Source organism: Lipotes vexillifer, unplaced genomic scaffold (assembly GCF_000442215.2).
Source record: "Lipotes vexillifer unplaced genomic scaffold, Lipotes_vexillifer_v1.1 scaffold599, whole genome shotgun sequence".
NCBI classification, from domain to species: Eukaryota; Metazoa; Chordata; class Mammalia; order Artiodactyla; family Lipotidae; genus Lipotes; species Lipotes vexillifer.
Window position 1 is genome coordinate 439,670 of NW_006780550.1, and position 15,311 is coordinate 454,980.

At 38.2% G+C, this 15,311-nt stretch overlaps 1 protein-coding gene and 1 pseudogene across 1 annotated transcript in view; one reads left to right on the forward strand and one right to left on the reverse strand.

Annotated features, from left to right (window-relative positions):
- Positions 1-15,311, forward strand: part of BRWD3 (bromodomain and WD repeat domain containing 3) — a 129,249-nt gene that overhangs the window by 74,493 nt on the left and 39,445 nt on the right. The window contains exons 18-21 of the mRNA XM_007453705.1: positions 1,630-1,797; positions 7,455-7,638; positions 11,011-11,104; positions 13,107-13,256. Of these exons, the coding sequence (XP_007453767.1) occupies positions 1,630-1,797; positions 7,455-7,638; positions 11,011-11,104; positions 13,107-13,256 (596 nt within the window). The remainder of the gene's footprint in view (positions 1-1,629; positions 1,798-7,454; positions 7,639-11,010; positions 11,105-13,106; positions 13,257-15,311) is intronic.
- On the reverse strand, positions 4,717-5,327 carry LOC103068433 (protein lin-28 homolog A pseudogene; annotated as a pseudogene).

Sequence of the window (15,311 nt, forward strand, 5' to 3'; positions counted from 1 at the left end):
ATTTTCAGTTGCACAGAACTTTTTATCTTACCAGAGTACTTTTACACTGTTTTTCTCACCTGGACACAGATAAATGGACTAGGACAAACAAGAGTACACTCAAACAGAGAATGTGTTGACCTGCTTTCTTAGAACCCTGAACATATGTATGATCCTGTTGTTTATAGTATTGACTTCTAGTGATGATTAAATGTACTAACTTTAATGTGTCAAGCTTTTATAATTGGTGAAATTCCACTGCTCATAATATTAGTATTCTAATTTGACAGTACATAGTTAATGGACTGAAGAAGAGGAAATTTCAAGAACTACAAACTGGTAAATGGCTGTTTACCCAACCTCATGTTTGAAATGTAAAGAATTATTGAGTTTTGGGGTGGGGGATGCTGAGTGTTTAAATAACACTCAACCTTGGAGGATATTGAAGCAGTGATGAGTGTGATGCATGATGGCAACATAGCAGAAAAAGACATTGAAAAAAGATATTCTCTATTAAAGCAACCCTTCTGGTTGGCATATTTCCCTTAGGTATGCTGCCTCCACACCACCCCCCATGCCAGAATGCCTTCATACCTTAGTTTGTTACTTGTAGGTTTTCTTCCAAGTATGAAGTAATGAGTTATTTATTTGCAAATGGAATTTTTTTCCCTTTTTTTTTTTTTTGAATATTTTGGCTGTGCCATGTGGCATGCGGGATGTTTCCCCAACCAGGAATTGAACCCAGGCCTCCACAGTGAGAGCACTGAATCCTAACCACTAGGCCACCAGGGGACTCCTGCAAATGGAATTTTATATCCTTACTAGGGAATTAAGACTTAACCTTTCTAGAATGAAATGTTGCATATCCTTTTTTATTGTCTCTCTCATAAAGATTTGTAGAGCAATGAAATGGTGTTACACATGTGCCAATAGTTATTATTAAGTAAGGGGGAAAAGCATGAATATTAATAGGAGATAAAACTGAAAGCATTTGAATAAAAAAATCTGTAATTCATATTTTACTTTCAATAGGACCTGATCACTTGGCTACTCTACTAGATGCCATTTAATCTGACTAGAGGACAAGATGAAAAATAGGCCTAAGATGTATTTAAGAAAGAAAAAGATCATAGAAGTAAATAAGTTTTTATTCAGATGTAATCATTGAATTTCATTATAAGAAATAATTTCTATACTCATCCATATACTGAGGTATATCAAAAGAGACAATATTTGAAAGACCATAATTGATTTCTTTCAGAAAGGAAATTCTCACGAAAGATGCAAAGCATTTTTGGTATTTTCAGTTAAACTTATTAAAACCTTACTCAAATCTCTACTCCCAACTTTTAGCTTGGAATATTCTATAGAGAAAATTCATTTTTAAGTTAATAATTTAATAATTTTCCTTTAAGGTGAGAAGGCTCTCATAATAATGTCTAGTTTGGGGACATTGGTTAAGTTAAACACACAAGCTGACATATTTAAAAGTTCTTTAAAAAATATTTTGTTTGCTATACGTTTTATTTTCATTTTAATCCCTTTAAAAATATTTGTCTAGAAACTTATAGATTAAGCTTGATTTTACTATATTTATGGTACACTGAAATGTAAATAATTTTGTGGCTTTATATCTTTGGTCCAATTAAGGTGATGGTGAAGTAGTAGAACAGGTAATTGGGCAACAAACCAATGACCAAGATGAGAGCATTCTTGATGGAATAATCAGGGAGTTACAAAGAGAACAAGATCTGAGGCTAATTAATGAAGGAGATGTTCCACATTTTCCAGTAAATAGATCATATTCTTCTAGTGGTGGTAAGTATGTGTATATTTGTAAAAGGTATGATGAATGTACTTTAATTATTTTACTTGTACCAAGTAATTACATGTGAGGAACATTTTAGGTTTTTAAATAAAAGCAACATTTTTGTTAATTTACAGTTGTGATATGATACACTAAAGTGCCATACTCTCATTATCATTTGGGGCTAAAGTGATTTAGCATCTCCTAAGGAATATAGATGGTGTATTTTATTTTGTTTTTTGGGTTTTTTTCGGTACCAATAAGTCTTTATTCATTGTATTTTCCCAAGGAAAAGAAGGGGAAGGGGAAAGGGTCAGCATGTGTGTTACAAAATGATAGCAAATGGGAAAGGAAGTACCTGGCACAGCAAAATCAACCAACAAATAAACACTGCCCAGATGGGGTCGCCAAAGCCCAAGGGGGCTCAGTCTCCTGCAGTTCAGTAATGAGGGGAAGGGATGAAGAACAGGTACATGCTTTTCTACCCTCACTCCCTCCCCATAAATTCAAGACTTCACACAAAGCTTTGGTTTCTAGCAGTAAACATGGAGTTACATTCATCCGTCTCCTATTAAACAATTTTGTGGCCACTTTGACATAAGTTTCTTGCACCTGCATAAAAGTCCCTGAGTGACTTGGCTATACATTCATCTTTCCTTTCGTGGTCTCCCAACCCCACTTTCTACATGGAAGGCCCCCTCGTTGCTCCTCTCTACCCCAGGATTAGAGATTAAAGTAGGTTTTGATCCATCCAAAGACAGCAGTCTGTTTGGCATGAATCAAATCAAGGAATGGTCATGACTCAGGAGATTGAGAACAAGGGATGGTGAGTTCTTAGCTTCTTCAGGATTTTTGCACAAATCATTTAATCACAGACACCCCACAAATTAAACGTATAGGTGTATGGACTATTTTTGGGGAGGGCACGAAGGGAGAAAGAAGAGGGGGTGGGAATACAGTTTTTAGGACAGAAGATCTTGTTCGAAATAGGAAACAGGGAAGGGGAACACAAAAGAAAGTGTAGTTCAAGACCTCCCACTTCAAGAAGAGGGGCCCCCAAGTTTATGTTTCAGATCTTTTTGGCTGGTGCAGACCTTTTGTCAAAGATGCTTTGGCTGTTTTTCTCAATATAAAAAGAAGTTTGTAAACAATAAAACCCCAAAAGAACATGGAGAAGACCAACACATTATATTTACACAAACTAGGCCACCTAGCAATCACCAAATCAGCTACTTGTGAAGTCCTACAAAGTCCAGACAAATACAATAACGAGAGGGGGGCAGCAATTGGGGGAGACAAGAACCCAGGATCAGACACACATCACCCAATGCGTTCTATTGCATTTGCCCCATTACAACACAGTGAGGTAGGTTTGCAGTGATCTCACAGCATGTAAATGAAACCCCCTTTTCTCCTTTAGCTACCATGACACTAATTACTGCTTCAGCAGGGCAGGACACTGGCTCTTGGAACCACAAAGAAGCCATCACTGATGGTCTCTCTGGAAACCAAGGAGGAAAGTCCAGAATTGCTAAAGATTAAGGATCTTGTCCTTGCTTCATATATCCATCCCTGGGCAGCTCAAGATGGGTACAGAGGCATCATTCTTAAAACCTGTCCTTACCAACTCACAGTTTTTACAAAAACACATACAATATACCCTGTTGTGTATGTTAGGCCTAGCCCAATCCACTGAAGGATGGACCTGGTATGTAAAGTGAGTCCTATGCCCTGGGATTAGAGGTCTGGAACAGGAATCCTTTATCACACATACGGATAACCTCTGCCTAATCTTGGCTTCCTCTCTCTGCACCTTTTACCTGGCCCAGCCTCTCCTAACCTCTCTGTACCACCTTTTCCTGTTCAGACCAATTTCCAATCTTTCAGTAGAAGGAGACCAAGCCATGGGGCAACCCAGTTAAAACCTAGTCTCCCGTGAAACATTGAAGATGGCTGGTGACTCGGATAGATTCCAAGAGGACACTGTGGCAGAAAAGCCAGCTCTAATTGGCAAAAATGAGGTAGTTCAATAGGCTTTATGCTCCAAATAGTTGTTCTCTCTAGTGATAGAGCAACAAAAAGTATTCCTGCTGTGCCCGGAGCTGCTGCCGACTTATCCCTGAGATTGCTCATGTACCTGAGAACACAGTGCAGGAATGAGGGCCTTAGATTAAAATACACAAAAATACAAAACCAGAATATTTATATTATGAAAAAAAGTTAAAATGCACAAGATATGTCATTCGCACACAGCTAGTGCAGTTGGCATCCTGAAGAAAGTGGGACCCAAGGTACAGTCATCCAAGGGAGCAAATAAATAAAATTGTATTGGCCCAGAATGGGGTGGGAGTGAGCTTAGAAGCAGCAGGTCTGCATTTGTTCCCTCAACCCCCCTTTTGCCTATCATCACAACCCACTGCTTGGGACAGTTCTCTCAGCACTCTCTCCCAGGAGGAAGTTGTGAGCAGACAAGATGTGGAAAACCCTGCCTTACCCCTGAGATATTTCCTCCCACAGAATGTAGTGGCTTGTGGGTTGGGTCCATCAATCTGGTCTCATGCTTAATCTTTTCACTCTGGCACGGGAAACATTATTCCATATCCTTCGTAAAGAGTAAAACAATTTCCCTATCCAGGCCACTTTCAAAAGCTGGAGATTCTGGGGGTGGAGACTCAGATAAAGCATGCAGGAAGGTTTACCCCCCCAAAGCCCTCATGTGTATTTGGATAGACCATGATTGGAGTTTTTTTGCCTCACCCCTTCCCCCCACCAAGAGGGAAGAGGGGGTGACGCTTTGGTCCCCGGCCTGAGATATATGGCAGTGCCAGCTGCCCCCTACCCACCCTGTCCCCACTTTCTCCACTCTGCCGATTGATGCCTGTTCCTCAAAACTTTCTGATCACAAACGGATAGCCTCCACCCACTGTGGCTCAATTCTGGGCCTCTGGGAGCATGGCAGGGCTATGGATCTCTTCCTCCTCCCAAAAGTAGGCTGGCTTTCCCTGTGAGCTGGGAGCTTGCCTGGCCTTCGGTGGACACGAGGCTCCCATATGGTTGATGCTCTGGCAGAAGTGCCACTTCTTGGGCTGGGGTGGCAGTTTGCATTCCTTGGTATGATGGTCTAGACCTCCACAGTTGTAGCACCTGTCTCCCTTTGATCTGCGTTTCTGCATGTTCTTCTCTTTGGGCCGCCTCTCACTACCAATACAGAACACCCCACCAGGGCCGGTGACTTGGATAGATTCCAGGCCCTTGGCAGACTTCTTAAAGGTGCACTCTACGGCCTCACCCTCCTTCAGGCTCCGGAAGCCCTCCATGTGCAGCTTACTCTGGTGCACAAAGACATCCACCGGGGGGGTCGAGTGCGACCCCGGCGCGGGCAGTCACAGGAAGCCGAATCCCATGCGCACGTTGAATCACTTACAGATGCCGGCTCCGTGCAGCAGCTGCAGCTCCTCGGCCGCCCGGGCGAGTCCTCCTGCGCCTCCTCCGGCGCCTTGGCGCCGCCACCTGCAAACTGCTGGTTTGACACAGAGCCCATGGTAGTCAGCTGAGCCCGCGGCCCCGGGCCCCAGGTCGGCCAGCTGCTGGCCCCAGAGAAGTCCGGAAGCAAAGGGGTGGCTCGGAGAAGAGGCTGCTACATCTTCCCCTGCACAATAGCGGTGGGAGGGCCCCTATTTTGTTTTTATAAATTTATTTCATTTATTTACTTTTGGCTGCGCTGGGTCTTCATTGCCGCGTGCAGGTTTTCTCTAGTTGCAGTGCGCGGGCTTCTCATTACAGTGGCTTCTCGCGTTCTGGAGCACGGGGTCTAGGCGTGTGGGCCTCAGTAGTTGTGGCATGTGGCCTCAGCAGCTGTGGTTCACAGGCTCTAGAGTGCAGGCTCAGCAGTTGTGGGCTTAGTTGCTCCGCGGCAATATAATATATATATATATATATATATAATATACTGTTTTCTGTTAACTGAGTTATGTATTTGCAGTCTTTACTTTTGTTCTAATAAGCAAGGTGCTACAATAAGTCCAGCCCCTTCTAGGGGAACCAACCTAAAAGTTTTCAAAATTAAAATTTAAAAATTAATAAATTAATTAATTAATACCAAAAGAAATTTGTCCTCCTTTGTTGAAAAGGAAGCAACATATCACCTGTCTCTCGAGTTTACCAAAATACACTGGAAGACAAGAAGCCCTCTTCTTAGGGAATACAGATACAACTTTTTTTTTTTTTTTTTTTTTTTTTTTTTTTTTTTTTTTTTTTTGCGATACGCGGGCCTCTCACTGTTGTGGCCTCTCCTGTTGCGGAGCACAGGCTCTGAACACGCAGGCTCAGCGGCCATGGCTCACTGGCCCAGCCGCTCTGCGGCATGTGGGATCTTCCCGGAGCAGGGCACGAACCCTCGTCCCCTGCATCGGCAGGCGGACTCTCAACCACTGCACCACCAGGGAAGCCCCAGATACAACTTCTTAATTGACTTTGACAAGTTTGATTCTAATTGCCAGTATTATTCCAATCTATTGTATGTCTTCCTTCACTTTACATGAAGTGTGTCTATGCATCTGAGTTTTATATAATCTTAGCCTATGTCAGTTTTACTTTTATCAAGAACTATTAGTTCTGTTTAAAATGCAGTCCTCATATGGGATTTTGGCAAATGTGTTTCTTTTGATATTTACATAATTGAGATCATTTATTTGGGTATTGTGACATTTTGGAGTCCACAGAAATGAATAAGGTGATTTAAATTTGAGGTGATTCACAGGGTCTTTTACTCATTTCCTGATTTCTTTAGTATCCCATAAAATTAAAATAAAAACATTCTTTGTTCATGTCATTTGGAGCACCTAGGTCAGATAAGCTTTCCTTAACCTGGAACAAGATAAGAAGTGGGCTGATAATCTTATATATCCAGGCCTTTTTTTCCTAAGACATAAAAATTTCTTAGAACCCTGATTTAGAGGTCAGTAATTTCAATGCTAGGTTTCTGTGGTTAGATTTGAAATGCAGTTAGTCAAAGGGACCCCACTGACTTCTCTTTGCAATGTTCTTTTTTTTTTTTCTGGTGCTTATTTTAACAGTTTAATGTTTCAGTTTCCACTTTTGTTTTATTTGCAATTACAACAAAAGTAAACAGGGACCTTACTGGAGGATTAAAAACAAAAGTAAAATTTCTATTGCTTATTTCCCCTTTCTTTCATTCCTTATCAATTTTGAAAATGAAATTTTGATAGTTTAAATTTTTTTTTAATATTTTTTCGTACTATTTTTGAAAGCTTTATTGGAGTTCTATTCAAAAACCTTTTAATGGGCTAAATAAAGGTAGAATTTAGATTAAAAAGCTGCTTTCTGAACTAGTACTAATAACATTTATGAATATACCAAATATGTTAAATACACCTTTTGTATTTACTGAGCATTTAGTAGATGACAGATGTGAAAGTCCTCTGAAAAAAATTAAAAGCACTATAGAGACAGTAAACATTTATTGAGTGCCTGCTTTATCTATAAGGCTGTAAAAACCATAAAGGGGGTACAGAAAATGTATAAAAAAGGGATAGCAATATTGTCCAGCAGTACTGTCTTTGAATCTCCTATTTTATTTAGAGCTCTGATCTGGAAGAGTTTGGTGCCTTTGCTGAGAGAGTGGTGCCTTCCTTTGTTTTTGTTGTAGCTCTGAGGAATCCAAATATGGACATATCTTCTTCCCCAAACATTGGACTCCGACGTAGTGGTCAAATTGAAGGTGTCCGACAAATGCATAACAATGCTCCTAGAAGCCAGATGGCCACTGAAAGAGACCTCATGGCATGGAGCAGAAGAGTGGTGGTCAATGAACTAAATAATGGAGTTAGTAGGTGAGTCAATATGGTAACATTCTTTTTGAGTAAGTAAATTAAAATGTACTCTTTTTGACCAACCTCCTAGAGAAATGGAAATAAAAACAAAAATTAACAAATGGGACCTAATGAAAATTAAAAGGTTTTGCACAGCAAAGGAAACCATAAACAAGTTGAAAAGACAACCCTCAGAATGGGAGAAAATATTTGCAAATGACGGAACTGACAAAGGATTAATCTCCAAAATTTATAAGCAGCTCATGCAGCTGAATATCAAAAAAACAAACAACCCAATCCAAAAATGGTCAGAAGACCTAAATAGACATTTGCCCAAAGAAGATATACAGATTGCCAAGAAACACATGAAAGAATGCTCAACATCACTAATCATTAGAGAAATGCAAATCAAAACTTCAGTGAGGTAGAGAAATGCAAACCAAAACTTCAGTGAGGTATCATCTCCCACCAGTCAGAATGACCATCACCAAAAAATCTACAAACAATAAATGCTGGAGAGAGTGTGGAGAAAAGGGAACCCTCTTGCAATGTTGGTGGGAGTGTACATTGATACAGCCACTATTGAGAACAGTATGGATGTTCACTAAAAAACTAAAAATAAAGCTACCATACAACCCAGCAATCCCACTACTGGGCATATACCCTGAGAAAACCATAATTCAAAAAGAGTCATGTACCACAGTATTCATTGCAGCTCTATTTACAGTAGCCAGGACATGGAAGCAACCTAAGTGTCCATCGACAGATGAATGGATGAAGAAGATGTGGCACATATATACAATGGAATATTACTCAGCCATAAAAAGAAACAAAATTGAGTTATTTGTAGTGAGGTGGATGGACCTGGAGTCTGTCACACAGAGTGAAGTAAGTCAGAAAGAGAAAAGCAAATACCATATGTTAACACATATATATATGGAATCTAAAAAAAACACAAAAGTGGTTCTGAAGAACCTAGGGCCAAGACAGGAATAAAGACACAGATGTAGAGAATGGACTTGACATGGGGAGGGAGAAGGGTAAGCTGGGATGAAGTGAGAGAGTGGCATCGACTTATATACAGTACCAAATGTAAAATAGATAGCTAGTGGGAAGCAGCCGCATAGCACAGGGAGATCAGCTCGGTGCTTTGTGACCACCTAGAGGGGTGGGATAGGGAGGGTGGGAGGGAGACCCAGAGGGAGGAGATATGGGGATATATGTATACATATAGCTGATTCACTTTGTTATAAAGCAGAAACCAACACACCGTTGTAAAGCAATTATACTCCAATAAAGATGTTAAAAAAAAAATAAAATGTACTATGTTAGGCTATTAACTAAGGTATTTTTCTTTAATTTAGCTGAGCCATGCATTAGTTTTTCCACATTATTTCATTAGTTCGTTCCATAACAACTATTTAAAGATTATCTTAAATTTGCTTGGCTTTGTGGTAAATGTTTTGGGGAATACTGAAAAATGAAAAAAACATAATCTCTGTCTTCTTTGAATTTATAGTCTAGGTTAGAAGATATGAAAAAATACTATTAAGTAAGAACATGAGGCCATATGTGATTAAATATGTCAGTGATACATGGACCCAATATTCAACAGTGGTTCTGAGGAAACTCAGAATTGGAGCAGTTTGGGAGTGCAGTATAGGTATGTAGTAGACCCAGTGCTTAGCATATATTTAGAAATATCATTTAAGTAGACTTCTTTGGATGAAAGGATTTCATTAGGATGAATTTCAAACTTAGAATCCCTATCCTTATTTGTAAACCTTAACATTTACTGTAATATTGACTCCAGATGATGCACAGTAACTAGAAATAGATTTGGAAAACAGAAAGGACATTGACAGAGAACATAGAAATTCCATTCAAATCATGATATCTTTCTAGCAAAACCTTTTTACCAGCTGAACCAACAAGTAGCAAAATTAATTTGCTTTCACCTTTTCTTTCTTTAGCAGTAATAAGAAAAGGGAGACATAGCTAATATATGAACTGAATGCTACCCGCTGGCAGTAGAACAATATGAAATAATTCTCTGTTCAAAACGTTAGAAGTAGAATTGAAAGCAGGGACTCAGATACTTGTATGCCAATGTTTATTGTAGTATTATTTCATAATAGCTGAATTGTAGAAACAATCCAAGTGTCTGTCAACAGATTAATGGATAAATAAAGTGTGATATATACATACAGTGGAATATAATTCAGCCATAAAAACTTCTGATACTTGCTATAACATGGATAAACATGGAAAACATAATGCTTAGTGAAATCAGCCAGACACAAAAGGGCAAATATTGTATAATTCCACTTACATGAAATATCTAGAGTAGGCAAATTAATAGAGACAAAGTAGAATAGAGGTTAGCAGGGGCTGGTGAAAGGAGAAATAAAGAGTTATTGCTTAATGGTTACAAAGTTTATGTTTGGAGTGATGAAAAAGTTTTAGAAATAGTGATGATGGTTACACAACATTGTAAATGTCATTAATACCACTGAGTTACATACCTAAAATGGTTTAAATGTCCAATTTTATATTTAAAAGTTTTTGTTATTCTATTTATTTTGAATTTTTGAATTTTATTTTATTTATTTTTTTATACAGGAAGTTCTTATTAGTCATCAATTTTATACACATCAGTGTATACATGTCAATCCCAATCTCCCAATTCATCACACCCCCCCCCCCACCACCCCTGCCGCTTTCCCCCCTTGGTGTCCATACGTTTGTTCTCTACATCTGTGTCTCAATTTCTGCCCTGCAAACCAGTTCATCTGTACCATTTTTCTAGATTCCACATATATGCGTTAATATACGATATTTGTTTTTCTCTTTCTGACTTATTTCACTCTGTATGACAGTCTCTAGATCCATCCATGTCTCAACAAATGACCCAATTTCATTCTTTTTTATAGCTGAATGATATTCCATTGTATATATGTACCACATCTTCTTTATCCATTCGTCTGTCGATGGGCATTTAGGTTGCTTCCATGACCTGGCTGTTGTAAATAGTGCTGCAATGAACATTGGAGTGCATGTGTCTTTTTGAATTATGGTTTTCTCAGGGTATATGCCCAGTAGTGGGATTGCTGGATCATATGGTAATTCTATTTTTATTTTATTACGGAACCTCCATAGTGTTCTCCATAGTGACTGTATCAATTTACATTCCCACCAACAGTGCAAGAGTGTTCCCTTTTCTCCACACCCTCTCCAGCATTTGTTGTTTGTAGATTTTCTGACGATGCCCATTCTAACTGGTGTGAGGTGATACCTCATTGTAGTTTTGATTTGCATTTCTCTAATAATAAATAAACCATTGGTTTGCTCTTTGATGATTTTCTGTTACTTTGACCTTTGATTTGTTATTAGGGTTCAGGAAGAATGTCGAACTGCTAAAGGTGACATAGAAATCAGTCTTTATACAGTCGAAAAGAAGAAAAAGCCATCTTATGCTACCCAAAGGGTAAGTTTAGCTTTACAGTACTTTGCAATACACTATTTGTAAATATTTGCAGATACCAGGATTTTGAAAGGTGGAAGTTATGTATTAAGGGATTATTTCGATAGGTGTCTGTATATAGGGAAACTATTTTTTTTAAACCCCAAATGGAGATATATGGTTATTATTTATAAGGATAAAATTACTCAAAGTTAGAACTATCCACCCAAATCTAGTATATGTGGTCATTGTAGGTATAAGATATTTGTATTAAAATACCATTTTCATATGGTTAAAGTAGAACTTTAAAATTAATGCTGTATCACTAATCACAATGTAAAACAAATGTTCAGATACCCTAGGCCGGAGGTTGGCAAACTGCCCATGGACTAAATCTGGCCTACTGCCTATTCCTATTAATAAAGTTTTATTGGAGCACAGCCATACCTATTCATTTATATATTGTCTATGATTGCTTTCATGCTATGTGGAGTTGAGTAGTTGCCACAGAGATCATATGACCTGCAAAGCCAAAATATTTGTACTCTGGCCCTATACAGAAAAAATTTGCTGACCCCTGCCCTAGGCTTACTCCTGGCCTACCTAATTAGACAGGAGCAAAATCTGTTCTATATACATTAGGAAGATTCATATTCCCAGTAGAAACTGCTAATCAGGGAATAAGATTCCTGTACTCCATTAGGTGCATGTTATGCCCCTTACTAGTGCTCTGAGTTTGAACAAACTAGTGGCATAAGAATATAGTTTTGTTCCCAGAACTAATAACTATAACTCCTGAAGAGTATGGTAAATTGGAAAGTCTAGGTTGATTTTAATCTTATTAAGGAAATATAAGCAATGGGTACTGAATTTTAAGTGTCTTTTCAGTATTGATAAATACAATTTCAGGTAATTATTATATGAATATCTCTAAATATTCTTAGATCATTTTGATACCCACTTTCTTAATTTCCATTCAGATTTTATTAGCTTATATGATGTTCTCTGATAAAATTATTTTCTTAGAGATTTTGAATGACTCACATCCATGATTTATATTCTTTTTTCCTGCTAAGCTGATTTATCAAACATCAGACTTGTCTGAGACTAATAAACAGGGTAGTTGGATCTGTAAACATTTTTATTTATATTGAAAATGAGAAACATTTACATGTAAGATAAGAAACTGGCCCTTGATACTGATTTAGAAGACCTTTAAGCTTGTATACCCCTGATGACATATTAGGGTTATAGTTTTGACATATGGTATATCAGTAATAATATTTTATACTTGTAAATGGTAGAATAAAACAGTTTTTACTTTACATTTTTGTTATTAAAAATTAAATTTTTATTTTGACTCGTTTACTAAATGTAGTTTTTTATAGAACTAAAGAAATACATGTTATATTAAGAATTATATATACACATACATATGATATAGATATCTTGCTTCATCCTGTAATAAATTATAGATAATATGGTATATGTAAATTCTGAGTGGGCAGATTCTTGCAGCTTAGAATTTCAGCACTGTCTTTAATTTGATCACAAAGTTTTCAAAATATGGAAAGTAATCAGTATTAATGGGAGTGGGTTAAATATATAAAAATGAAGAATATTTTGGAGCTTCCCCGGTGGCGCAGTGGTTGAGAGTCCACCTGCCAATGCAGGAGACACGGGTTCATGCCCCGGTCCGGGAAGACCCCACATGCCGCGGAGCGGCTGGGCCCGTGAGCCATGGCCGCTGAGCCTGCGCGTCCGGAGCCTGTGCTCCACAATGGGAGAGGCCACAACAGTGAGAGGCCCGTGTACCGGACACACACACAAAAAAAAGAAGTATATTTTTTATGTAAAAACATAGTATAAAAATATATCTTGGGTTTTCTTTTAGGGAATTTATTCCTATCTCTCACCTCCACCCTCACTCCAAACCAAGCCCAATTGATTCTCTTTATATGTGTTTTTTTGTGTATATTCACTGAGCCTTTCATTTTTTAAAATTTATTTTCCTTCTGTTTTATAGAATGATTATCCGCCTAGCTGTGGGCGGTCTTTACGAAGGACACAACGCAAACGTCAGCATACTTACCAAACACGATCCAACATAGAGCATAATTCACAAGCATCATGTCAAAATTCAGGTGTACAGGAAGACTCAGATAGCTCCTCAGAGGTTAGATATCTGCTATTATTTACTCAATGTAATTTTTTGTTTCCCAGTTAGTGTCATCACTTTGGGTTTACTTTTTTAAAAAATTTTTCAACTAGGTTTAATAACATGAGACTATCAATGAGGTCAATATCCGAGACCTTGTAAAATCACAAAGAAGTTAAGGCATATCTGATACCTAGATTCCTTTTCAAAGTTCTTTTTTTCTATGAAAGGCTGAAAATCGACATATCATGAAAGAAATAACAATTTGATAAACTTTGGGTTTACTTTTAAGGGTCAGTTTAATAGAAAATTATTTTAATGACTTTCTTATGAGTATTATTTATTAATAAGGCATTTAATAGGCAAATTTGAGCATTATATTGAATTCCTTTAGATATCTTCTCTTATTTGTACCTAAGATATTATCTTGGTTGAGGGTATCAAACATGCCAGGAAAAGTTTGGCTTTGGGACAGTAAGAAAAGAGAGTGAGAGCAAATCTGCCCAGAAATGGAAAGAAGTGGAATATTAACTGTGATAACTAGTTATACAGTTCCAGAACTTGTTGACTGTGTAATAATAATATACATGTTTTCTGTTATTGTTGACTTTACGAGTCATGGAGATTACTGAGTGATGATTTTTTTCAGACCTACCTTTTTCATGGTAATGAAATAAAGACTATAGCAGTTCTTTTCCACATGTTCCTCTCTTCTCCAGTCCTTTCCTTTTGTTCTCTTAATAACTGTAGTATTTAAGTGAATAATGAGGGTTTAATTATGCATTGATAATGTATGGTACCCTCATTCTTCTCCCACCATTCACAATTCTTTAACTCTTATCAATGATATCCCTCCTTCTCTCCCCCCACCCATGAAAATCTTGATCTGAAAAGAATGATCACGTATTCAAGACTATCATACAGAGTGAAGTAAGTCAGAAAGAGAAAAACAAATATTGTATATTAACACATATATGTGGAATCTGAAAAATTGGTATAGACAATCTTATTTACAAAGCAGAAATAGAGACAGACGTAGTGAACAAACATATGGATAACAAGGGGGAAGGGGGGGTGGGATGAACTGGGAGATTGGGATTGACATATAAACACTATTGATATGTATGGAATAGATGGCTAATGAGGACCTACTGTATAGCATGGGGAACTCTACTCAGTGCTCTGTGGTGACCTGGATGGAAAGGAAATCCAGAGGGGAGGGGATATGTGTGTGTGTGTATGGCTGGTTCACTTTGCTGTACAGTAGAGGCTAGCACAACATTGTAAAGCAACTGTACTCCAATAAAAATAAAAAAAAAAAAACAACTATTGCCTCTGAGCCATGGACTTAAAAGAATTAAAACAAAAAGACATTGAATGTAGATGGATTAAAGAGTCCTGTTGCATGAGTGTCACTAAGACAGATAGGCAAGGAGAAATTCAGGGCAACGTAGCAATTTAAGATGGTTAAGAAAATTAAAAATACATGAAAAAGAAGAAGAGAAGAAAAATGAAGATTACTTGGTACAGAGTTTGTTGTTCAAAGGATGTGGTACTTTGACAAGAGTACCAACACCAAAAGTAGATTGGTGGCTGCCAGGGGCTTGAGGTAGTGGGGAGTGAGGGGTCCTTGCTAATGGGTTTAGGGATTATTTTGGGGGTGATGAAAGTGTTCTAATATTAGTGGTGATGGTTGAACAGCTCTGAATATACTAAAAACCATTGAACTGTGTACTCTGAAGGGGTGAAATTTATGGTATGTGAGATCTATCTCAATAAAACTTATTAAAAAAGAAAAAGAAAATAATTGTTATCTTTTTAATGTAATAATTGTGTTGTGGTTATGTTTTTAAAAAGAATCATTATCTTGGGCTTCCCTGGTGGCGCAGTGCTTGAGCGTCCGCCTGCCGATGCAGGAGACGCGGGTTTGTGCCCCGTTTCGGGAAGATCCCACATGCCGCGGAGCGGCTGGGCCCTTGAGCCATGGCCACTGAGCCTGCGTGTCCGGAGCCTGTGCTCCGCAAATGGGAGAGGCCACAACAGTGAGAGGCCCGCATAACGCAAGAAAAAAAA